The 24,883-nt window shown below is 47.2% G+C and overlaps 2 protein-coding genes across 48 annotated transcripts in view; one reads left to right on the forward strand and one right to left on the reverse strand.

Annotated features, from left to right (window-relative positions):
- Nucleotides 1–24,752, reverse strand: part of ACO2 (aconitase 2) — an 83,109-nt gene extending 58,357 nt beyond the window's left edge. For 32 of the 45 annotated variants that reach the window (XR_013398609.1, XR_013398615.1, XR_013398618.1 and 29 more), the window contains exon 1: nt 2,358–2,424. Coding sequence is in view for 10 of the 45 variants with exons in the window: in XM_015150398.3 (XP_015005884.1) it covers nt 2,358–2,393 (36 nt within the window). In the remaining 35 variants the exon portion in view is untranslated. 45 annotated transcript variants of the gene reach the window in all.
- Nucleotides 2,849–12,379, forward strand: PHF5A (PHD finger protein 5A). 3 transcript variants are annotated; one of them, XR_013398971.1, is made up of 6 exons: nt 2,849–2,939; nt 3,390–3,413; nt 3,905–4,071; nt 7,307–7,367; nt 8,378–8,461; nt 11,677–11,792. XR_013398971.1 is itself a non-coding variant. In XM_077949550.1 (5 exons), coding segments are annotated over exons 1-5 (306 nt in total). In that variant the 5' UTR covers nt 2,849–2,887; the 3' UTR covers nt 11,679–12,379. The 3 variants fall into 3 exon arrangements, 2 of the variants coding, with proteins under 2 accessions (XP_077805676.1, XP_015005945.1); XM_077949550.1 differs by lacking the exon at nt 8,378–8,461 and having other exon boundaries at nt 11,677–12,379; XM_015150459.3 differs by lacking the exons at nt 7,307–7,367; nt 8,378–8,461 and having other exon boundaries at nt 11,677–12,379.
- Nucleotides 24,753–24,883: the final 131 nt, after the last annotated feature.

Here is a 24,883-nt window from a genome sequence, read left to right on the forward strand (position 1 = left end):
TTCCACAAGAACAGGGACTGTCTTTGCTTACCACGGTATTCAGAACAAGCAGTGGGCGCTCAGTAAATATACGGTGAATGAAGTAGGAATGAATTGACTACAGCCATAGGGTTCTGCATATATGACTATTAAGGTGGTAACCATCATTTCACAAATGTATCTAAGCACAAAAGAGGTAAATGTACAAGCTTCTCAGAGAAACCGTGTTAGTTGGTTACTTGAGACAGCCTGGTTATTGGGAGGCAGTGTGCAAACCGCATAATATTGTTCATTCATCTTAGCTGAAGGAACAAATAAGGAGACTAGGATTTTAATCCTGACTCTGCTACTGGAAGTCACCCAGGCTCTCAAGGTCTTAAATTTTCCACCTGCAAAAGAGGTTAGTCGACATGATGGTCGTAAACTCATTCTACTTACTCATCACTTTCTAACATCCAGTTGCTGAATATACATTTGTTCAATGAAGATCATCCTCAATTGACAATGGATTCAGGAAGTAACTTACTCAAGGTCACAGGATCAGGAAAGAGTATGAACTACAGCCCAGATCTCCTTTTACACCAGTCTGATACTCATACTTTCCAAGATCCTTTTCAGTTCAAAATGGTGTGATATTATTCTTCTCTTCCAAGTTCAAGAACTCTATAATCATTTATCTTACCAAATAATCTTGACTGACTCCCTTAACTCATGAGACAGGAAGAAACAACTGTTTCCACATCATTAACCTAGAGAATCAAAAGACTTGAAGAGGCCAGATGGGGTGGCTCACACCTGTAATCCCAGGACTTTGGGAGGCTGAGGCAGGCCGATTACTTGAGGGCAGTAGTTTGTGAGCAGCCTGGTCAACATGGTGAAACCCTGTCTCTATAAAAATACAAAAATTAGTCAAGCATGGTGGCACACGCCTGTAACCCAGCTACTCGGGAAGCTGAGGCAGGAGAGTCACTTGAACCTGGGAGGCAGAGTTGCAGCCAGCCAAGATTGCACCATTGCACTCCAGCCTGGGTGACAGAGCGAGACTCTGTCTCAAAGGAAAAAAAAAAGACGTGAAGAGATAATCAGGTGCAATCGTTTGCCTTTGCCCAGAATTGAGATCAGAAATATTTTCTTTCAGATAAAAGATTTTATTTTAAACCACATGGTTTAAATTTAAGCAATGTGATTAAAAATAACTTCAAGTACCACAATGCTTCCTGAGAGTACAATGCATAACAACTTGTAAAATTCTATTATCAAAGTTGCGCCACTGGATCCAAAAAAAGATTTACAAAGTTAACTGTGAAAGGTTGACAGAGAATGTCTACAGATGCTTGCTTGCTTTATTTTTATTAATGAAAGACACATTTGACATTGAACCTTTGAGTATAACACCTTCCCAGGGCTGTCAAGTTAGAAGTGAAAAAATCATCTGGCAGTCGGTCAGCTTTCTAGATAGCTCCTAACGGGGGAGTCAAGGTCAAACTGGAGTCTCCTTATCCTCCCATATTTGACAAGCAACTTACTGTGAGCTCAAAATATTCGTATTGCATTCTGACAAACAGAAATCATCGCACCCTGGTTCAGAAAGTTCTGTGAGGGCAGGCTGACATAAACAAGAACTCAGTGGTGGTAGGGCCCATGCTTCTGCCACAGCACTTCGGTGACACTCTAAGAACCAGAACTTCCACCTACTTTCTACCAGTTTTATCACCTATCAAATGAGAAAAATCATCTCATTCCTATGATTACATGAATCAAATAATATTATGAAGAATTAAAAAACAGTCCTCAAATCTTGTGCAAACGTGAGAGACTATTATTATTATTTACTACGTAGGGGCCCAGAAGACCACCTCCCCCCCTCGGGCATTCCATGTTCCGCAGGGTCCTCAAAAGGTGGTACAGGGTCCTAGTTTCTTCTCCAGACTCCAGGCCTGGCAACCGTAGATGCTGTCATGTCTCTGTTGCTAAGAGATGGGAAGTGAGGCCTCAGGAACTGGGCCTAGAAGGCTCAACAACGACCGCGCCCCCTAGTCACCTTGTCCTCACCTTGAGGAATGGAAAGACACCCCACGGGAGCAGGGAATGCTGTCCTCAAAAAGAAGAAAGAGGTGCCTCCGCTCTTCACCCGGCCGCCGCTGCTTGGGCCCACGCTTCTTGCGAGGCGGGGACAGGGCCAGGAAAGCTGACTGTGCCGGGGACGCCTTGACCTAGGGCACCAGAGGAGCGGACACGGGTGCCGGGCCCACAACCGGAACAGGTACACGAGAAGTTGGCCCCAGGTCGGGCCCGCCTCGCCCTGCCTCGCCCATAGCCGCCGGCACAGTAGAAGGCACCCCGCCCCCGTGAACCCAGAGGTCCCTGAGCTCGCTCACCTGCAGCCGAGTCACCAGTAGGCTGTAGGGCGCCATTTTGTGCACTGACAAAGATGAGGTCGCATGCAAGTGACGTCCCAAACGGCGCCTTTTAAAGCCTTTGGGCAGGGGCGTGCCCGGAAGAGTGGGGCGTCACGGTGAAGGCGAGGCCTCCCTAGGGGCACCAGAACCCTGGGAACGCAATGAGCGGAGCTCAAGAGTAATGAACAGACACGCAAGAGGAAATAGAACTGCCTAAAGACACTTGCAGAAGTAGATACCAAGCACAAATATGTTTTATCCAAGAACAAATTTTAGTTATCTCTGCCATCCAAATCTGGGAGTGTTTTTAAGACTTTCATGCACCTGCCAGGACCTGGCCACACAGCAGCGACAGAAACTCGCGCGAGAGCAAGAGGGGCCTGGTGCAAGGATCGTAAACTGACGGAAGCTTAGAGGACCAATCACAGCGACGTGGAGGCAGGAACAATGGGAAATAAAGGTCGGACGGAAGTTCCCGAAGCTTCCGGTGGCCGGCTTAATTGGGAGCTATGGCTAAACATCATCCTGATTTGATCTTTTGCCGCAAGCAGGCTGGTGTTGGTGAGACTGCGCCCTGCCCCTGTCTGTCTGGGTAGGGGTGGTATTAGGAGCTGGGGGGTCGGGGGTTCCCATCACTTCCTTAGTGGCTTGCCCAGCTGGCGCCACGTTTCCCGCCTCTCGGGCGCGGGGTGTTGTAGGAACGCACAGGTTTGTGGCCGCTGATGAGAAGAGGGCGGGGGTGCGCGTGCTGGGAGCCCCAGGCAGGTATCGGGGGTGGGGTCTGGGCCAGGTCCACAGAAACTCAGAGCTTGCCCCAGGACGTTGGAGGAGATTCAGAAGGGTGGTTGGGCTGTGGGTTTGGTTCATTTGGAAATTTGTAATGATAAAATGGCTATCCGCAGGTATCACTGCAGTCCGTACTCATTTCCCTACCCCCAGCTCCAGGATGTACTTCCCGTTTGTCAAAACCTTTATTCTAATTGTACTTTTTAACCATCTTTCATCTTGCAGCCATCGGAAGACTGTGTGAAAAATGTGAGTGGAACCTTCCGTCCCAACAGCCCACCCTTCCCACTCCCAGTTTCTGTGGAACCAGCAAAAGTGCCACAAAGAGGGCTTTGAGTAGATGTGCCTGGAAGTATGTGAACACTGAATGCTGGACTTCAACCAAAGGCCCCTCTGTCTCCCCACTGCCACTTGCACATTTAACGCTGTATCTCTCTAGTTTTCAACAGGAAAAATTGCCAGAGTAGCATGACCCCTCCCTAATACACAGCACTTTGCCGCCAATTATATAGGCTTATCATCTCTGAGGTGATTTTCTAGGCTCTTTACATATGTTAATTGATAAACTTTTGTATATGTTGAGGGACTTGAGATGGATACTGGGTAAACCAAGTTTCGTGATGCCAAGAGGAGGGTCCTAAAGTCACTGTCAAAAGGAGACTAGTGTATTTCCCCATGGCAGGAGATAGCAGAGGACTGAAGAACTTGTTGTGAGTATGACTCCATTCTCTTCCTTACAGGTGATGGCAAGTGTGTGATTTGTGACTCCTATGTGCGTCCCTGCACTCTGGTGCGCATATGTGATGAGTGTAACTATGGATCTTACCAGGGACGCTGTGTGATCTGTGGAGGCCCTGGGGTCTCTGATGCGTATTATTGTAAGGAGTGCACCATCCAGGAGAAGGATGTAAGTGTACAGCTTTCCATCTGACCTTTCCTGCTTTTGTTTCCTGCTTTTTTGCCATCCACTGCAATCTCCTATGGTCTATGGAGATTACTGTGTTCATCTAGTCATCTAGGTTATAATTTTTTCAAGTTCTGTGAGTCAAACTGGGTGTAGTTCAATAAAAGGCAGTTATTTTGCATCAAGGGGAAAAATGCAAGGGAAGCAAATCTTTGTCAAGACCAGCAATTTGAAGAGCCCTCTCTCTATTCATGTTTCTCTGTGATTATTTTTATTCAGAAATGACATCCGGCTGGGCGTGGTGGCTCACACCTGTAATCTCAGCACTTTGGGAGTCCAAGTTAATGAGGATCACTTTAGTCCAGGAGTTCAAGACTAGCCTGGGTCACAGAGCAAGATCCCATCTCAAAAACAACAACAAAAAACAATTTGGTTTTTTGGTTTTGTTTTGTTTTTTTGTTTTCCTTTTTTTTGAGACAGGGTCTCTTGCTCTGTGGCCCAGGCTGGGGTGCAGTGGCATGATCACGTGCAAGGCTCACTGCAGCCTTGACTCCCCCGGGCTCAAACGATCCTCCCACCTCATCCTCCCAAGTAGCTGGGACTGCAGGCATGCGCCACCACACCTGGCTAATTTTTTTTTGTAGAGACAGGGTCTTGTCTTGTTGCCTAGGTTGGTCTCAAACTCCTGGGCTCAAGTGATCCTCCTGCCTTAGCCTCACCAGGTGCTGGGATTACAGGCATGAACCATCACTCCTGGCCAGAAAAACATATTTTTCATTAGTCGGGTGTGCTGGTGTGTACCTGTGGTCCCAGCTACTTGGGAAACTGAGGCGGGTGGAGGATCACTTGGGCCCAGGAGGTCAAGGCTACAGTGAGCCATTTTCATGCCACTGCACTCCAGCCTGGGTGACAGAGACCCTGTCTGTTTATAAGGCCTGTACAGCCCATGTTGTGTCATAGCCACTCATTAATGTCTCAGATCTATCATTAAGCACTATTCGGGTGTATATCGTGACAAAGTTGAATTTGGGACGATTCAAGTTGACTTCAGCTTTAAGCAGGTAACAAGTACCTTTGGTTTAATATTGCAGAAGTGATTGTGGCCCTGCATCATGACTTTTTTTTTGTCCCTTGACACTGCGTAGTGGCAGTGGTTACTTACTATTCAACTATCTGAGCCAAATGCCAGGAGAGAGAGCTTATAGACCAGTGCTACAGGCAAGGTTTACCCCATTTCTTTCGTTTAGTATTGGCAGCAGGGATTTTGTGGGGGAAAACTATGAATCAGCATGTTTTCTTCAAAAAACAAAACAAAAGGAAGTATGATACAGTCTCACTAGGTTAATGATAGTACCCAGTTATCTAATTTATTTATTTATTTGTTTTTTATTTTTTGAGACGGAGTTCACTCTTGTTGCCCAGGCTGGAGTGCAGTGGCACAATCTCGGCTCACCGCAACCTCCGCCTCCCGGGTTCAAGCAATTCTCCTGCCTCAGCCTCCCGGGTAGCTGGGATTACAGGCATGCGCCACCACGCCCAGCCCATTTTGTACTTTTAGTAGAGACGGGGTTTCTCCATGTTGGTCAGGCTGGCCTCAACTCCCAACCTCAAGTGATCCGCCCACCTTGCGTCTCCCAAAGTGCTGGGATTACAGGCCTAAGCCACTGCGCCTGGCCCAGTTACCTAATTTAATTCTAATTTAGAGTAAGGCAAAAGATACATAATTCTTCATATTTCCATGAGCAAAGAATAGGTCTTTTATAGATGTTATCACACCTTGTTCCTCACAATAAGTTTGAGAAATAGGGATGATTATTATGATACCCATTTTATAGTTCCTCTGACAAGCCCAGGCTATTCAACGAAACCTTGTAGTGTCCCCATTTCACCATGTTGTACTTTTATTTATATATTTATTTTATTTTATTTTATTTTTTGAGACAGAGTTTCGTTCTTGTTGCCCAGGCTGGAGTGCAGTGGCGCCATCTCGGCTCACCACAACCTCCGCCTCCCGGGTTCAAGTGATTCTCCTGCCTCAGCCTCCCGGGTAGCTGGGATTACAGGCGCCTGCCACCACCCCCGGCTAATTTTTGTATTTTTAGTAGAGACGGGGTTTCATTGTGTTGGCCAGGTTGGACTCAAACTCCTGACCTTGTGATCCGCCCGCCTGGGCCTCCCAAAGTGCTGGGATTACAGGTGTGAGCCACCACGCCTGGCCTTATGTTACCCTTTAATGTGTGCTTTTGGGATGTTTCCATGGTGAAGGCAACAACGCCAGTACCTCATTTCATGCACTTGGATCCTACCTACCCCCAGTAATTGGGAGAGATTGGGCCAGATAAGACTACACCATTGGGCCAGGCACAGTGGCTCATGCCTGCAATCCTAGCACTTTGGGCGGCCAAGGTAGGTGGATCACCTAAGGTCAGGAGTTTGAGACCAGCCTGGCCAACATGGTGAAACCCCGTCTCTACTAAAAATACAAAAATTGGCTGGGCGCGGTGGCTCATGCCTGTAATCCCAGCACTTTGGGAGGCCGAGGCAGGCGGATCATGAGGTCAGGAGATCGAGACCATCCTCACTAACACGGTGAAACCCTGTCTTTACTTAAAAAATAAAAAAATTAGCCGGGTGTGATAGCGGGCGCCTGTAGTCCCAGCTACTTGGGAGGCTGAGGCAGGAGAATGGCATGAACCCAGGAGGTGGAGCTTGCAGTGAGCGGAGATCACGCCACTGCACTCCAGCCTGGGCGACAGAGTGAGACTCTGTCTCAAAAAAATAATAATAACAAAAATAAATAAAAAGAAAATACAAAAATTAACTGGCGTGGTGGCACACATCTGTGATCCCAGCTACTTGGGAGGCTAAGGCAGGAGAATTGCTTGAACCCAGGAGGCAGAGGTTGCAGTCAGCTGAGCCGAGATCAGAACATTGCACTCCAATCCGGCAACTAAGAGCAAAATTCCCTCTCAAAAAAAAAAAAAAAACAGTACACCATTGAATCTTCTGTTGTTTAGGGAGATGAGAAAGGTCCTGAAGTAACAAAAACATAATTTCCGTTAGTGATTTGGACCTTTCTCTTGTCTGCAACTCCGATTTGCATTTCAACTATGAAACTATGACTTCAACTATTAAGTCATATCCTGCTGTCCGGAAATCCGAATCTAGTCTACTAGCTAGATTACACTTCATTAGAGGCAGGACTTTGGTTTGTCTATTCACCTCTCCTTTTCCTTAGGCCGTGGTATGGTGCCTGACATGCGGTGCAAGCATGGTACATGTGTTTTGGTGCTGTCCCTGTAAGTCATCCAGAGGTATCCCCTTTAGGGTGTCTAATACATAGTAGGTGTTTGTTAACTTCTGGTCTATAAGCAGTGAAAGCATAATAAGGTAACAGCAGTGAAGAAAAGTTACAAACAGTTCCTAAACTAGCTACAGGGTAGCTATTTAAGCCATTTAAGACAGCATTTTCTTGAATTTTTGTATGGTTCTAGCTAGAGTTCTTATCTAGCATAAGCTTGCAATCAGAGAATGCTTAATAAATGTTAATTGCTGTCTGACTCCTCTGAATGTGGTGTGTGAACTGATACCTTTGGATCCTCATGCCTCATTCTGTCCCTGAGACTTATTCTAGACGTCACTTCCCTGCCTTCACATTATACACGAATGTTCTGAGGACATTTGAGATGGAATCTAGCTCACATTTTCAGCGCTAGTTTCCAAGGAACACAAAGTCTAGTGACATGATCCAGGCTCTCAGCCTTACAGATCATCACGTAGATTAAGTGGCCAAGGCTCTTTCCTATGCAGAAACCTTCCTACAACCAAGGCAACCCTTGTTATTGTTCTCTTCCTGCAACTTTCATAATTGATAAGGGAATTAGACAGGTAAGCTAAGCCAGGTCTTCTCATTTATAATTTTTCAAAGCCACAAGAATAACCAGGAGACAGGGATGATGTCTATGGACATTGCTACCAGAGGACTAATTGGTAGGTTCTTAGGGTGCCGCATCGTGTAATCCCCTTAATCTTGATTCCTTTTGCTTACCATTTTCCTCAGTTCTCCCAACCAGAACATAAGAAAAATAGCACTAACATTTATGAAGCTCTTAATATATGCCAGGTGCTTAGCTGAACATTGTTATCCAAAAGTTCCATGTGATACAGATGAGGATGCTAAGGCTTAGAGACGTTAAGCAACTTGGTTAGTCCAAGGTCAAGTGGCTAATGAGTGACAGATCAGGACTAGAACCTAGGAGGTCTGACTCTTTTTTAATTAATTAATTAATTATTATTTTTTTTTTTTTAGTTTTTTGAGATGCAGTTTTGTTCTTGTCGCCCAGGCTGGAGTGCAATGGCATGATCTTGGCTCACTACAACCTCCACCTCCCAGGTTCAAGCGATTCTTCTGCCTCAGCTTCCCAAGTAGCTCGGATTACAGGCACACGCCACCATGCCCAGCTCTTTTTTTTTTTTGAGACAGTCTCACTATGTCGCCCAAGCTGGAGTGCAGTGGTGTGATCTTGGCTCACTGCAACCTACACCTCCTGGATTCAAGCAGTTCTTCTGTCTCAGCCCCCTGAGTAGCTGGGATTACAGGTGTGCACCATCACGCCCGGCTAATTTTTGTATTTTTAGTAGAGACAGGGTTTCACCATGTTGGTCAGGCTGGTCGTGAACTCCTGACCTTGTGATCCACCCACCTCGGCCTCCCAAAGTTGCTGGGATTACAGGCGTCAGCCACCGTGCCCAGCCTAATTTTTCTTTCTTTAGTAGAGACGGGGTTTCACCATGTTGGTCAGCCTAGTCTCAAGCTCCTGGCCTCAGGTGATCCACCCACCTCGGCCTTCCAAAGTGCTGGGATTACAGGCATGAGCCACCGCGCCCAGCCTGACTCAGTGTTTCTTAACCTTTTATTTATTCATTCTCATCATTGCACCTCTAAGGAGAAAAGTTAAAAGTTAATGTAAATTAATTAAATTTTCGGGCTAGCTAAGCTGTAAGTAGGCTGGGAGCAGTGGCTCATTCCTGTAATCCCAGCACTTTGGGAGGCCCAGGCAGGCAAATCACGAGGTCAGGAGTTTGAGACCAGCCTGACAAACATGATGAAACCCCATCTCTACTAAAAATACAAAAATTCGCTGGGCGTGGTGGCGGGCGCCTGTAATCCCAGCTACTCAGGAATCTGAGGCAAGAGAATCACTTGAACCCAGGAGGCAGAGGTTGCAGAGCGCTGAGATAGCGCCACTGTACTCCAGCCTGAGCAACAGGGTGAGACTTCGTCTCAAAAAAAAAAAAAAAGCTAACCTGTAAGTAAAGAACGGAGCTGTACAAATTGGAGGATTGGGTGATACCATCACTTGGTACCTTCCAGGAATATTTAGGTATCTATAAGGATAGTTTGTAAACCTTGACCTGATCTAGTCTTCTTCTTTTACAGCTGAGGAATAATATAAGTCCCAAGAGAAGCAACTTGCCCACATTTGTGTCAGTAAGGCACAGTTTAAGCTGTCATCATACCATGAGTTTCATAGCCTCTCTAAAGGGTTTAGAGTGCTGTTATTATGTTTAATATCAGGCCTTTGTCCAGGAGAGGCAGCTAATGCCTTATTTTTACAAGGACATTAAATAGAGATTACATTGCTTACTTGGGTTCACCTAGCAAGCTATTGGTGGGTGGCTTCCTTGGTACACCAGGCTTCAGAGATGGAAGCTGTCAATGTAATGACTTGATACATGTTTTCTAGGAGATCCTAAAATGTTAGTGTTAGCTTTGTGTGTTTTCGGAGATTTTTGTAGTTGTTAACGTCTGCCCCCAAAGAAAGATGCTAGTTGAGTTAGAAATGAGTTGGCTAAGGACTTGATTAATTCATACTATTGCCTAATATCACAGGACTTAAACTCTGACATGGGTGTTTAATAAAATCAACAGACCTGTAGGGCTTTTCCAGTTACAGCTTCCCCGGTTTTTCTTCCATCATCCCTAATCAACTGGTGGAGTCATCATTTCTGTAGAACACAGCTTCCCAGGGGCTTCACTGAAAGCACTCAAGCTCATCAAATGGCCAGGGCAGCCTGTCATGACAAATCAGTGCATGGTCTGTCAACAGCCACCTATCACTAGCACAGTAGTGCTCTGTACCCCCAAGACCATGTGTTAAATTAAGTGAATTAATGAAGACACATAAAACCCACTATTCTCCTCTGGTATTTAAAATGTAAGGGCTGGGCGTGGTGGCTCACGCCTGAAATCCCAGCACTATCAGGAGGCCAAGGCGGGTGGATCAGAAGGTCAAGAGATTGAGACCATCCTGGCCCACATGGTGAAACCCCATCTCTACTAAAAATACAAAAATTAGCTGGGCGTGGTGGCGCGCCTCTGTAGTCCCCACTGCTCGGGAGGCTGAGGCAGGAGAATTGCTTGAACCCCGGAGGCGGAGGTTGCAGTGATCCGAGATCACGCCACTGCACTCTAGCCTGGCAACAGAGTGAGACTCCATCTCAAAAAACATAAAAGTAAGGTATGGCCGGCCACAGTGGCTCACGCCTGTAATCCTAGCACTTTGGGAGGCTGAGGCAGGCAGATTGCCTGAGCTCAGGAGTTCGAGACCAGCCTGAGCAGCATGGTGAAACCCTGTCTCTACTAAAATACAAAAGACATAAGCTGGGCGTGGCGGCATGCACCTGTAGTCCCAGCTACTCAGGAGGCTGAGGCAGGAGAATTGCTTGAACTCGTGATGCGGAGGTTGCAGTGAGCCAAGATCGTGCCACTGCATTCCAGCCTGGCGACAGTGAGATTTTTTCTCAAAAAAAAAAAAAAAAGAGTTTCATAGTCTACCTCAACTGTATCATATTAGCAGCAGATATGGCTAAGATAAATGGCTAAACCGTTAATCCAAAAGTTATAAAATGGTCTTTTTTTTTTTCTTGAGACAGAATTTCTCTCGTTACCCAGGCTGGAGTGGAGTGCTATGGCGTGATCTTGGGTCACTGCTACCTCCGCCTCCTGGCTTCAAACAATTCTCCTGCCTCAGCCTCCTGAGTAGCTGGGACTACGGCACACACACGTCTGCCTAATTTTTGTATTTTTAGTAGAGACAGGGTTTCACCACGTTGGCCAGGCTGGTCTTGAACTCCTGACCTCAGGTGATCCACCTGCCTCGGCCTCCCAAAGTGCTGAGATTACAGGCATGAGCCACCGTGCCCGGCCTACAAATGATCTTTCATAAGTGCTAAGAGATAGGGAAGAAACTGATCTTGGCCTCCCAATGAAGGAGATACTGATGTTTGGACACATTTACAAACCCATTTATCGGGTTTTTCAAATACTAAAATGAGAATTTGAACTCTGACCAATTTTTTTTTTTCCAAGAGATGGGGTTCTCGCTGTGTTGCCTACAGTGGGGTACAGTAGCTGGCTATTCACAGGCATGATCATAGCTCACTACAGCCTCGAACTCCTGGGCTCCAGCAATCCTCCTGCCTCGGCCTTCTGAGGAGTAGCTGGGACTAAAGGCACATGCTACCACACTGGGCTTAAATTTTTTATCTTAAGTCACTCTTGGTTCAGGCTTAAAGACTTAACAACTTCTCTGTTCTGTTTTCCAGAGAGATGGCTGCCCAAAGATTGTCAATCTGGGGAGCTCTAAAACAGACCTCTTCTATGAACGCAAAAAATACGGCTTCAAGAAGAGGTGATTGGTGGGTGGCCCCTTCCTCCCCCCAACATCAAGCTGCTGCAGCTGCCAGAAAACATGCCTACTACTACCAGCAGAAAGGGAGCAGAGACCATAGCATCACCAGGAGTGCCTGCTAGTGTACTGGCAGCTTGCCACCCCCTCCTCTCCCTTCACCCAGACGTGGTAGGGATGGAAAAGGATTCTTCACAGAGCACTCTGGCACACCGTATCAGAGAAAAGTTGATAGATTAGTTAATGATTTTTCTTGAATTCGAGAAGCAGAGATCTGTTCTCCATATTGATATGTTCTCCCTCAACCAAGATCTTCTAAAAAGAAGTAATATTTTAGTCTTCTGCTCGAGGAGTTGGCTGTGAAGCTACAGCCGGTGAAAACCACGTTCTTGCAGCAGCTCTGGTGGCAGCTGTCCTTGAGGAACTTTTGGTGTGTGGTGGGAAGCTATCAGAACAAGAAATGTAGGCATTTACTGTTTTGGGGGGAGAGGGAGGGGTGCTCCGCCATCTTTAAAGGCATTTATTCATTTAACACTTGTGCTGTTGTCATGTTATTTTCCTTTTGAGAAATTGGAAACTCTGTTGCTATTATGTTAATAAAGTTGGTGTTTATTTTCTGGTAGTTACCTTCCCCATTTAACTTTAGGAATTTATTTTAGTCATCCAGGAATTTGTGATTCAAAACAAGAGGTAGTTGCCGGGTGCGGTGGCTCACGCCTATAATCCTAGCACTTTGGGAGGCCGAGATGGGTGGATCACGAGGTCAGGAGATCGATACCATCCTGGCTAACACAGTGAAACCCCATCTCTCCTAAAAAATACAAAAAGTCAGCCATACGTGGTGGTGGGTGCCTGTAGTCCTAGCTACTCGGGGGGCTGAGGCAGGAGAATGGTGTGAACCCGGGAGGCAGAGCTTGCAGTGAGCCCAGATCACACCACTGCACCCCAGCCTGGATGACAGAATGAGACTCCGTCTCAAAAAAAAAAAAAAAACCAGAAGTAGTGGGATTGGTTAAGTACTCTGTCCTCTTATTACCACTGGAAGGAATTCAAAACCACCCATACCTTTCATTATAGATAAGTCAAAGTCATTTTTAGAAACGTACTATTTTTTCCTTCCTATCCAACTTTAATTTTGAATTGAAGAGATGGCTTCCAGTGATGGTGGAGGCTGGGCACAGTGGCCCATGCCTATAATTCCAGCACTTTGGGAGGCTCAGGCAGGCAGATCTTGAGCCCAGGGGTTCAAGACCAGCCTGGGCAACATGGCAAAAACCCATCTCTATGAAAAATATGAAAACTAGTCAGGTATAGTGGCATGCACCTATAGTTTAGTCCCAGCTACTCAGAAGGCTGAGATGGGAGGATCACTTGAGCCTTGGAGATTGAGGCTGCAGTGAACAGTGATCCTGCCACTGCACACCAGCCTGGGAGACAGAGCAAGACTGTCTCCAAAAAAAAAAAAAAAAAAAAAAAAACGGGCTGGGCACAGTGGCTTGCACCTGTATTCCTAGCACTTTGGGAGGCCGAGGCAGGCAGATCACTTGAGGCCAGGAGTTCAAGATCAGGGTGGCCAACATGGCGAAACTCTGTTGCTACTAAAAATAGAAAAATTAGCCAGGCATGGTGGCACACACCTGTAGTCCCAGCTACTCGTGAGGCTGGCACAAGAGAATTGCTTGAACCTAGGAGGCAGAGGTTGTGGTGAGCTAAGATGATGCCATTGCACTCCAGCCTGGGCAGCAAGAGCAAAACTCCATCTCAAAAAAAAAAAAAAGGGTTCCAGTATAACCCAGAGGATGCACAAAGGAAGGATTCTAGGCCTACCTTGGAGGTGCCTCAGGAAGGCAGGGGAAGGCCATAGTCATAGGGCTACAGCACTTTCTGGGCTCTTTGAGCCACCCCTTTCTCTGCACTGCAGCCATAGGCTCCTTTTCAGTTCCACAACTGCTGCTTTTCTTTTTTTTTTTTTTTTTTTTTTTTGAGACAGAGTCTCACGCTGTTGCCCAGGCTGGAGTGCAGTGGCGCGATCTTGGCTCACTGCAAGCTCCGCCTCCTGGGTTCACGCCATTCTCCTGCCTCAGCCTCCTGAGTAGCTGGGACTACAGGCGCCCGGCTAATTTTTTGTATTTTTAGTAGAGACGGGGTTTCACTGTGGTCTCGATCTCCTGACCTTGTGATCCGCCCGCCTCGGCCTCCCAAAGTGCTGGGATTACAGGCTTGAGCCACCGCGCCCGGCCTAACTGCTGCTTTTCTTTTTGCTTCTGCTTTGAGTTTATTTTTAACATGTTGATCCCTCCAGAATGCTTGTGCCCCCCTCCCTTTTACTCAGCTAACTCCTACTCCCTTCTGACCTTAGCCAAATATTTCCTCAAAGATGCCTCTCTGGACCCTTAATGTAAGTTCCCCTGGTACTCCCACATAGCATCATACGTGGTTTTGTTTGTTTGGTTGGTTGGTTTTGAGACGGTGTCTCTGTCGCCCAGGCTGGAGTGCAATGGCACGATCTTAACTCACTGCAACCTCTACTTCCCAGACTCAGCACTCCTCCCACCTCAGGCTCTGGAATAGCTGGGACTACAGGCATGCACCACCCTGCCCAGCTAGTTTTTTGTTTTTGTTTTTTTGTTTTTGAGATGGAATTTTGCACTGTCGCCCAGGCTAGAGTGTAATGGCACGATCTCTGCTCACTGCACTCTCCGCCTCCCAGATTCAAGCGATTCTCCTGCCCCAGCCTCCCTAGTAGCTGGGATTGCAGGCACCTGCCACCACGCCCAGCTAATTTTTTGTATTTTTAGTAGAGATGGGGTTACACTATGTTGGTCAGGCTGCTCTTGAACTCCTGGCCTCCCAAAGTGCTGGGATTACAGGCATGAGCCACCAAGCCTGGCCTGTTTTTTGTAATTTTTATAGAGACAAGGTCTCGCTGTGTTGCCCAGACTGGTCTCAAACTCCTGGATTCAAGTTACCCTCCTGCCTTGGCCTCCAAAAGTGCTGTGAATACAGGCATGAGTCACCACACCCAACCCTGTGTGTTTTCTTAGCATTTGGTGATCAGTGAAAGTAACCTACGACTGTGTCTACAAGAGCAGGAAGCAAGTTTGTTTTGCCCAGTAGGTAGCAGGTAGGTGTTTAGTATTGAATGACTACTTAAAGTCAAGGAAACTGGGTAATAAACTGGGCTTTGATATGTCAGAACCTACAGGCAAAGGGTGCAGTAGGCAAATAAAGGCATTTGTTGGGGGTGTCAACTTAAGCAAAGACAGTCGTGAACAGGGTGCTATATATTGATTGATTCGGATACGGTCTCTCTTTGTCCCCCAACCTGGAGTGCAGTGGCATGAACACGGCTCACTGCAGCCTCAACCCCCAGGGCTCAAACAGTCCTCCCAACTCAGCCTCCTGAGTAGCTAGGAGGTGAGAACCAGCATGCCTGGTTTTTTGGTTTTTTTTTTTTTGTCTTTTTTGTAGAGACAAGGTTTCACCATATTGACCAGACTGGTCTCGAACTCCTAAGGTCAAGCGATCCGCCTGCCTCAGCCTTCCAGTGTGTTAGGATTATATGAGCCACTACCCCCAGCCTAGGGTGATGTGTTTAGGGAGCTCTGAGCAATTCTAATCAATCAGTGAGGTGATTGCTATGGTTTGAATGTTTGTCCCCTCCAAAACTCATGTTGAAACTTGATCCCCAGTGTGGCAGTGTTCAGAAGTGGGACCTTTAGGAAATGATTGGGTCATGAGGGCTCTGCCCGCATGAGGGGATTCATCCTTTCACTGTTTTTGTTTTGTTGAGACAGAGTCTGTCACCCACGCTGGAGTACAGTGGCGTGATCTCGGCTCACTGCAACCTCCACCTCCCAGGTTCAAGCGATTCCCCTGCCTCAGCCTCCTGAGTAGCTGTAGGCACATGCCACCATGCCCAGCTGATTTTTGTGTCCACCACCATGCCCGGCTAATTTTTGTAATTTTAGTAGTGACAGGGTTTCACCATATTAGCCAGGCTGGTCTTGAACTCCTGACCTCAAACAATCCACTCACTTCAGTATGTATCCACCATTACAGCATAAGCCAATCTACCTGGCCCATCCTTTCACTGTTAATGGATTAATGGGTTCTCATAGAAATGGAACCAATGGCTTTTATTTACTGATTTATTTTTTGAGACGGACTCTTGCTCCGTCGCCCAGGCTGGAGTGCAGTGGTGCAAACTCGGCTCACTGCAAGCTCCACCTCCCGGGTTCACGCCATTCTCCTGCCTCAGCCTCCCGAGTAGCTGGGACTACAGGCGCCCGCCATCACGCCTGGCTAATTTTTTTGTATTTTTTAGCAGAGACGGGGTTTCACCGTGTTAGCCAGGATGGTTTCGATCTCCTGACCTCATGATCTGCCCACCTCGGCCTCCCAAAGTGCTGGGACTATAGGCGTGAGCCACCGCACCCAGGTGGGACCGATAGCTTTATAAGAGGAGAAACTGAGCCAGCACTCTCAGCCCCTTTGCCATGTGATTCCCTGTGCCACTTTGGGACTCTGCAGAGACGGTCCCAGTGAGAATGCTCTCATTAAATGTACCCCCTCAACCTGGGACTTCCCAGCCTCCAGAACTATATAACTATATAGTTATAGAACCTCTATATATAATTATAAATAAATTTCTCTCTTTATAAATAACAGTTTCAGGTATTACAAGCAAAAGAAAACTGACTAAGGTGTGGTAGGTCAAAAGAGGTAGAGAGACCAGATCATTTTCAGACTGTAATTAGAATGTGCAAAAAAGCCCTAGTTAAGAATAAAAAATAGGCCGGGCGTGGTGGCTCATGCTTGTAATCCCAGCACTTTGGGAGGCCGAGGCAGACAGATTACCTGAGGTCGGGGGTTCAAGACGAGCCTGACCAACATGGGGAAACCCCATCTCTACTAAAATTACAAAAATTAGCCGGGCATGGTGGTGCATGCCTGTAATCCCAGTACTTTGGGAGGCCAGGAGTTTATGACTAGTCAAAGCAACATAGTGAGGCCCCCGTCCCCACAAAAAAAAAATTTGTTTTTTTTTTTGAGACAGAGTCTCACTGTCACCCAGGCTGGAGTACAGTGGCATGGTCTCAGCTCACTGCAACCTCTGCCTCCTGGGTTCAAGCGGTTCTCCCACCTCAGCCTCCCGAGTAGCTGGGACTACAGGCGTGTGCCACCACACCCAGCTAATTTTTTTTTTTTTTTTTTTTAGACGAAGTCTCGCTCTTGTCACCTAGGCTGGAGTGCAATGGCGCGATCTCAACTCGCTGCAACCTCTGCCTCCCAGGTTCAAGCGATTCTCCTTCCTCAGCCTCCCGAGTAGCTGAGATTACAGGCGCCTGCCACCATACCCAGCTAATTTTTGTATTTTTAGTAGAGACGGGCTTTCACCATGTTGGTCAGGCTGGTCTCGAACTCCTGACCTCAGGCAATCCACCTGCCTCGGCCTCCCAAAGTGCTGGGATTACAGGCGTGAGCCACCGTGCCCGGCCTAATTTTTGTATTTTTAGTAGACACGGGGTTTCACTATGTTGGCCAAGCTGGTCTTGAACTCCTGGCCTCGTGATCCACCTGCCTTGGTCTCCCAAAGTGCTGGGATTACAAGCATGAGCCACCGTGCCCAGCCTAAAAAAAATTTTTTTTAATTAGCCAGGTGTGGTGCCATGTGCATATAGCCCTAGCTACTTGGGAAGCTGAGGTGGATCACTTGAGTCCAGGAGATCAAGGTTACAGTGAGCTACGATGGCACCACTACACTCTAGCCTGAGTGACAGAATGAAACCTTGTCTATAACAGGAAAAAAAAAAAAAATTAACTTAAAGATTTTTGGTCAGGCACGGTCGCTCACGCCTGTAATCCCAACACTTTAGGAGGCCAAGGTTGGTGGATCACCTGAGGTCAGGAGACGTTCCAGACCAGCCTGACCAACATGGTGAAACCCCATCTCTACTAAAAATACAAAATTTAGATGGGTGTGGTGGCAAATGCCTGTAATCCCAGCTACTCCAGAGGCTGAGGCAGGCGAATCACTTGAACCCAACCGAGAGGCTGAGGTTGTGGTGAGGCAAGATCATGCCACTGCACTCCAGTCAGGGCAACAGAACAACTCTGTCTCAAAAAAAAAAATTAGCCGTGTGTGGTGGTGAAAGCCTGTAATCCCAGCTATTCTGGAGGCTGAGGCAGGAGAATCACTAGAACATGGGAGTCAGAGGTTGCAGTGAGCAGAGATCACGCCACTACACTCCAGCCTGGGCAACAAGAGCGACTCCCTATCAAAAAAAACAATTTAAGTTACTTATTAACCACTTTGGTCCACATGACATCTTGTAACTATAGATGTTTCAAAAATTATTCCTTTGTTTCATCAAAACATCACCTTAACTGCACTCCATCAGCCTCTGTGTGTATAAGATTAATGCCCTGTAGCATCTCAAATAAGCAGTTTAGTCAATCAAGTGAATTCCACTGAAACCTGCTCCTCTGTCAATTTCTTTCTTTTTTTTTTTTTTTTTTTTTTTTTTTTGAGACGGAGTCTTGCTCTGTAGCCCGGGCTGGAGTGCAGTGGCCAGATCTCAGCTCACTGCAAGCTCCGCCTCCCGGGTTTACGCCATTCTCCTGCCTCAGCCTCCGGAGTAGCTGGGACTACAGGCGCCCGCCACCTCGCCCGGCTAGTTTTTTGTATTTTTAGTAGAGACGGGGTTTCACCGTGTTAGCCAGGATGGTCTCGATCTCCTGACCTCGTGATCCGCCCATCTCGGCCTCCCAAAGTGCTGGGATTACAGGCTTGAGCCACCGTGCCCGGCCTCCTCTGTCAATTTCATAATCCCATTCTTGGTTTGCTTTTTTTTTTTTTTTTTTGGGAGATGAAATATTTCTCCATTGCCCAGGCTGGACTGCAGTGGCACGATCTCAGCTCACTGCAATTTCTGCCTCCCAGATTCAAGCGATTCTCCTGTCTTGGCCTCCCGAGTAGCTAGAACTACAGGCGTGGGCCACCACGCCCAGCCAATCTTTTGTATTTAGTGGAGACAGGGTTTCACCATGTTGCCCACACTGGTCTCAAACTCCTGAACCACAGCCTCCCAAAGTGCTAGGATTACAGGCTTTTTTGTTTTTGTTTTTTGAGATGGAGTTTTGCTCTGTCGCCCAGGCTGGAGTGCAGTAACAGGATCTTGGCTCACTGCAACCTCCACCTCCTGGATTCAAGCGATTCTTCTGCCTCAACCTACCGAGTAGCTGGAATTACAGGTGTGTGCCACCATGCCCAGCCAATTTTTGTGTTTTTAGTAGAGACAGCACTCGACCTCCCAAAGTGCTGGGATTGCAGGCGTGAGCCACCTCGCCCAGCCTTTTTTTTTTTTTTTTAATAGAATCTTGCTGTGTCGCCCAGGCTGGAATGCAGTGACTCAATCTCGGCTCACTGCAACCTCCGTCTCTTGAGTTGAAGCAATTCTCCAGCCTCAGCCTCCTGAGTAGCTGGGATTACAGGCATGTGCCACCACACCCAGCTGATTTTTGTATTTTTAGTAGAGACGGGTTTCCCCATGTTGGCAAGGCTAGTCTCAAACCCCTGACCTCAGGTGATTCCCCAGCCTCGGCCTCTCAAAGTGCTGGGATTACAGGCATGAGCCACCACGCCCAGCCTCCTTACTTGACTTCTATCTGTGCTCCTCACTCCATCAGGCAGTCGAAGGGACATCCCTTGAATACTCACTGCCTTTTCCATGGCTGTTTCCTTTGTTTGAAATACCCTTCTACCTTCCCATCTACTGGCCAAATGGATACCTTTTCCTTTCAAGCCCCTGACATCTCATAAAAGGTTCCAGAAGCACCATAACCCACAACAATTTCTGTCATTTGCATTATTTTCATGTCTAGTACCTACATACAACAGAAACAAAAGTTTCATGAAACAATATTACTGTGCGAGCTATAATCTGATACTTTCATTTTCTTCTTTTTTTTTTTTTTTTTTTTGAGACAGGGTCTCGGTCACCCAGGCTGGAGTGCAGTGGCACGATCTCAGCTCCCTGCAAACTCCACCTCCTGGGTTCAAGCGATTCTCCTGCCTCAGCCTCCTATGTAGTTGGGACTACAGGCGCCCACCACCACACTCAGTTAATTTTTGTATTTTTAGTAGAGATGGGGTTTTACCATATTGGCCCAGCTGGTCTTGATCTCCTGACCTTGTGATCCACCTGCCTCGGCTTCCCAAAGTGCTGAAATTATACGCGTGAGCCACTGCACCTGGCCTGATATTTTCATTTTCTTTCATTCTATTCTAAAATTCCTGGCTGAAATCCATTCAACTGGGTTTTGTTTTGTTTTTCTTTTGAGATGGAGTTTCGTTCTTTTGCCCGGGCTGGAGTGCAGTGCCGTGATCTTGGCTCACTGGAACCTCTGCCTTCAGGTTTCAAGTGATTCTCCTGCTTCAGCCTCCCTAGTAGCTGGAATTACAGGTGCCTGCCACCACGCTCAGCTAATTTTTATATTTTTAGTAGAGATGGTGTTTCACCATGTTGGCCAGGCTGGTCTCCAACTCCTGACCTCGTGATCTGCCCGCCTTGGCCTCCCAAAGTGCTGAGATTACAGGCATGAGCCACCATGCCTGGCCTAAACTGGGTAATTTTATGACCCCCACTAATGGATGACAACCTCAAGTTTTAAAACAATTAACTAGAAGAGGGGCTCGGTGGGGGGGGTGGGGGGGATAAAAATAAAATCAACTAGGCCAGGTGCGGTGGCTTACACCTGTAATCCTAGCAATTTGGGAGGTGGTAGGATTGCTTGAGGCAAGACCAACCTGGCCAATAAACCTAGCAAAACCCTGTCTCTATTAAAAAACAACAGCAACAACTAACTAGATGATGAATAAGATCCTTGAGTTCCCTTTGCCTCTCCTTCCACCCAGGGCATACAATATGCAACCACTCCAACAATTACTTGCTAAATTAAACTGAAAAAGGGGTCACAGCCGGGCGCGGTGGCTCATGCCTGTAATCCCAGCACTTTGGGAGGCCGAGGCGGGCGGATCACGAGGTCAGGAGATCGAGACCATCCTGGCTAACACGGTGAAACCCCGTCTCTACTAAAAATGCAAAAAATTAGCCGGGCGAGGCGGCGGGCGCCTGTAGTCCCAGCTACTCGGGAGGCTGAGGCAGGAGAATGGCGTGAACCCGGGAGGCGGAGCTTGCAGTGAGCCGAGATCGCGCCATTGCACTCCAGCCCGGGCGACTAAGCGAGACTCTGCCTCAAAAAAAAAAAAAAAAAAAAAAAAAGAAAAAGGGGTCACAAACTCAGGAGTCTGGGTGAGTAATATCATTGATTGAAAAGGGAGGGGTAAAAGAATAATAGCCCAAGTGTGATGATAAATGGTATGTGACCCTCAGCCTCTGTGTCTGGGACACAATAGGGGAGTGGTGGCGGGCGCCTGTAGTCCCAGCTACTCGGGAGGCTGAGGCAGGAGAATGGCGTGAACCCGGGAGGCGGAGCTTGCAGTGAGCCGAGATCGCGCCATTGCACTCCAGCCTGGGCCACTAAGCGAGACACTGTCTCAAAAAAAAAAAAAAAGAAAGAAAGAAAAAAAAAAAAAAGAAAAAGGGGTCACAAACTCAGGAGTCTGGGTGAGTAATATCATTGATTGAAAAGGGAGGGGTAAAAGAATAATAGCCCAAGTGTGATGATAAATGGTATGTGACCCTCACCCTCTGTGTCTGGGACACAATAGGGGAGTGGTGGGGACCTTAGGCAACCAAAGAACACAAGCCCTGTCTAAAGGAGACAGCTGCTATTCAACTCCAGACAATTGCTGCCAGTTTGAATGCCCAGTGTTGCCAGATATTTTGAATTTAGGACAAGTGGCAATTTAAGATATTTTTGTACAACATCCCAAATTTTCAATATTGGCAACTCACTTTTAAAACCGTAATATGTCAGTATATGCCAAGAAAACACATCTGCCAGATGTGGACATTGGCCTGCCAAATTAGCAGCTTCTAAATTAAAATTAACTTCCCAGGGAATCAAACTGAACTGACTAAATTTCAGAAAGACTATGTGTCACTCTATTCTGACCTGTAGCTTTTTTTTTTTTTTTTGCTTTGAGATGGAGTCTTGCTCTGTCACCAGACTGGAGTGCAGTGATAGGATCTCAGCTCACTGCAACCTCTGCCTCACGGGTTCAAGCAGTTCCCCTGCCTCAGCCTCAGGTGCATACCACCATGCCCGGCTAATTGTTTGTATTTTAGTAGAGAAGGGATTTTTTTTTTTTGAGACAGAGTCCCACTTTGTTGCCCAGGCCGGAGTGTAATTGTGCAGTCTCAGCTCACTGCAACCTGACTCCCGGGTTCAAGCAATTATCTTGTCTCAGCCTCCTGAGTAGCTGGGATTATAGGCAACCGCCACCACGCTCAGCTATTTTTTTTTGTTTTGTTTTGTTTTTTTTTTTTTTTTTTTTTTGAGACGGAGTCTCGCTCTGTCGCTGGGCTGGAGTGCAGTGGCCGGACCTCAGCTCACTGCAAGCTCCGCCTCCCGGGTTCACGCCATTCTGCCTCAGCCTCCCCAGTAGCTGGGACCACAGGCGCCCGCCACCTCGCCCGGCTAGTTTTTTGTATTTTTAGTAGAGACGGGGTTTCACCGTATTAGCCAGGATGGTCTCGATCTCCTGACCTCGTGATCCGCCCGTCTCGGCCTCCCAAAGTGCTGGGATTACAGGCTTGAGCCACTGCGCCCGGCCTTTTTTTGTATTTTTAATAGAGACGGTGTTTCACCATGTTGGCCAGGCTGGTCTCAAACTCGTGACCTCAGGTGATCTGTCTGCCTTGGCCTCCCAAAGTCCTGGGATTACAGGCGTGAGCTACGGTGCCCAGCCTGTAGAGACGGGGTTTCACTACATTGGCCAGGATGTTCTCAATCTCCTGACCTTGTGATCCACCCTCCTTGGCCTCCCAGAGTCCTGGGATTACAGGTGTGAGCCACCAGGCGCCTGTAGCGTTTTTTGGGTTTTTTTTTGAGACAGAGTTTCACTCTTGTTGCGCAGGCTGGAATGCAATGGTGTGATCTCAGCTCACTGCAACCTCTGCCTCCCAGGTTCAAGCGATTCTCCTACCTCAGCCTCCCTAGTAGCTGGGATTACAAGCATGTGCCACCATGCCGGGCTAATTTTGTATTTTTAGTAGAGACGGTGTTTCTCCATGTTGGTCAGGCTGGTCTCAAGCTCCCGACCTCAGGTGATCCGCCTGCCTCGGCCTCCCAAAGTACTGGGATTACAGGCGTAAGCCACCATGCACAGCCAGACCTGTAGCTTTTTTATTGTAGTTTGAAGCAAGGATATAGAAGGAAAAGATTCTTTGCCTTGCCTGGAATTTTCCTGTCTTAAAAGACTGATTATTTCCACCTGTTCCCAGTCGCTCAGTTCCTTATCAGCTCTGTCCAGAGGGGCCTGTTGAGACCACCAAAGCTAAAATGTTACTTTCTTTGAACACTGCATTTTAGCATCTTAGCAAGACAGGTTTACTTACCTTGTTTACTAGACTTCACAGTATTGGTGAATACATAAAAAATCATTTGTCGGCTAGGCATGGTGGCTTATGCCTGTAATCCAAGCACTTCAGGAAGCCAAGGGAGGCAGATCACCTAAGGTTAGAAGTTCGAGACCAGCCTGACCAACATGGTGAAACCCCGACTCTACTAAAAATACAAAAATTAGCCAGGTGTGGTGGTACATGCCTCTAATCCCAGCTACTCAGGAGGCTGAGGCACGACAATCACTTGAAACCAGGAGGTGGAGGTTGCAGTGAGCCGAAATCATGCCACTGCACTCCAGCCTGGGCAACAGAGCAAGACTCTGTCTCAAAAAATAAACAAACAATAAATAAAAATTTTTTTAAAAATCATTTTTCTTAAGTAGGCAACCACACTTCCCCAAAACCAGTTTCTGTCTTTACATCTGCTGAAGAAATCAAATTGAGGAACTATTTTCTTGGATAACTTCAAAGAAACAATACAAAATTTCTTGCCCTGGAGTGTGTATGAAAGGGTGACGCATCTATGTGAGTTAACTGGGGCCAATTATGACCAGCCTGACTTCTCATGGCGCCACATCTTGCTTACTCTCAGACAGGGGATGTGCCCCCACCTTCTCCCTACCTAACTTGCTTGCTCACAGAGCTCACCATTTTGCAAGCACAGTGCATGCCTGTCAACATATGATTATTCAAAATGGGAGGGGAATCTGGAATGCCTGAGTAGGCATTCAGCTCACAATTAAGCCCTGGCAAGATGTAATCACACACTGGAAAGGAAAAAAAACACTTCTTCCTCACCACATGATAGAGACATCAGCAGTTGAGAAGGGTGGTTACCTTTTTTCCCCTCGATTTTATCTTTTCCTACTCACATGCTAACCTTTTACCCAGAGCTCCCACCAAGGAGTCTGGATTTCTCATTTCATTCTAATGATGCTGCTGCTGCTCAGGGCTGGTATCTTTCCAGCGTTGCAGAAGAGATTCTATTAAACGCACAAACACGCAGAAATTCATGGCCTTCCTTCTAAGGGTTCAGTCCGCCCTCCCTCAGCCTGTCCGGAATGGTAGAAGACGTCTACCCTTTAACTGCCTATATATACTCCAGCTGTCCCTCCTAAGATGCCATAGGACAACTCGCTTCAGCTCACCTTCACCTTTACAGTTGTCAGAAGTTCCACATTGGAGAGCGCACACCATACTGAGCACAGGATATGCAGGATATGCAGAGGCAATTTGGCCCAAACACTAAACTCTAAGAATAGCAACGATTTGAGCCAGGCTTTACATACAGCATCATATTTAATCCCCCACACGAGCTCCATTTTATAGATGAGGAAACTGAGGTTTGGTGATGTCAAGCGTTTTGCATTAAATCAAGATCACACAGTAGGTAGCAGAACTGGGGTGTAAACCCACCTAGTTTCATGGCTGCCTTAATGACTACAAATACCAGCATCCCTTGCCTTGCCCGCTGGCGCAAACGCACACTCTCAAGGGCCCAGTCTTAGCGGCTGGATCCTAAACCCAATCAGATACCGCTTCTCCGTTTCCCCCGACCAATGGGAAGGCTGTTGCTAACACGCCTGCTAT

This window comes from Macaca mulatta, chromosome 10 (genome assembly GCF_049350105.2).
Source record: "Macaca mulatta isolate MMU2019108-1 chromosome 10, T2T-MMU8v2.0, whole genome shotgun sequence".
Lineage (NCBI taxonomy): Eukaryota > Metazoa > Chordata > Mammalia > Primates > Cercopithecidae > Macaca > Macaca mulatta.

Excerpts from the sequence above, each read along its gene's own strand:
- PHF5A (XM_015150459.3), top strand. The coding sequence starts at position 2,888 with ATGGCTAAACATCATCCTGATTTGATCTTTTGCCGCAAGCAGGCTGGT. Across the intron at positions 3,414-3,904 it reads CGGAAGACTGTGTGAAAAAT|GTGATGGCAAGTGTGTGATT; the intron begins GTGAGTGGAACC and ends TCTTCCTTACAG. Across the intron at positions 4,072-11,676 it reads GCACCATCCAGGAGAAGGAT|AGAGATGGCTGCCCAAAGAT; the intron begins GTAAGTGTACAG and ends TCTGTTTTCCAG.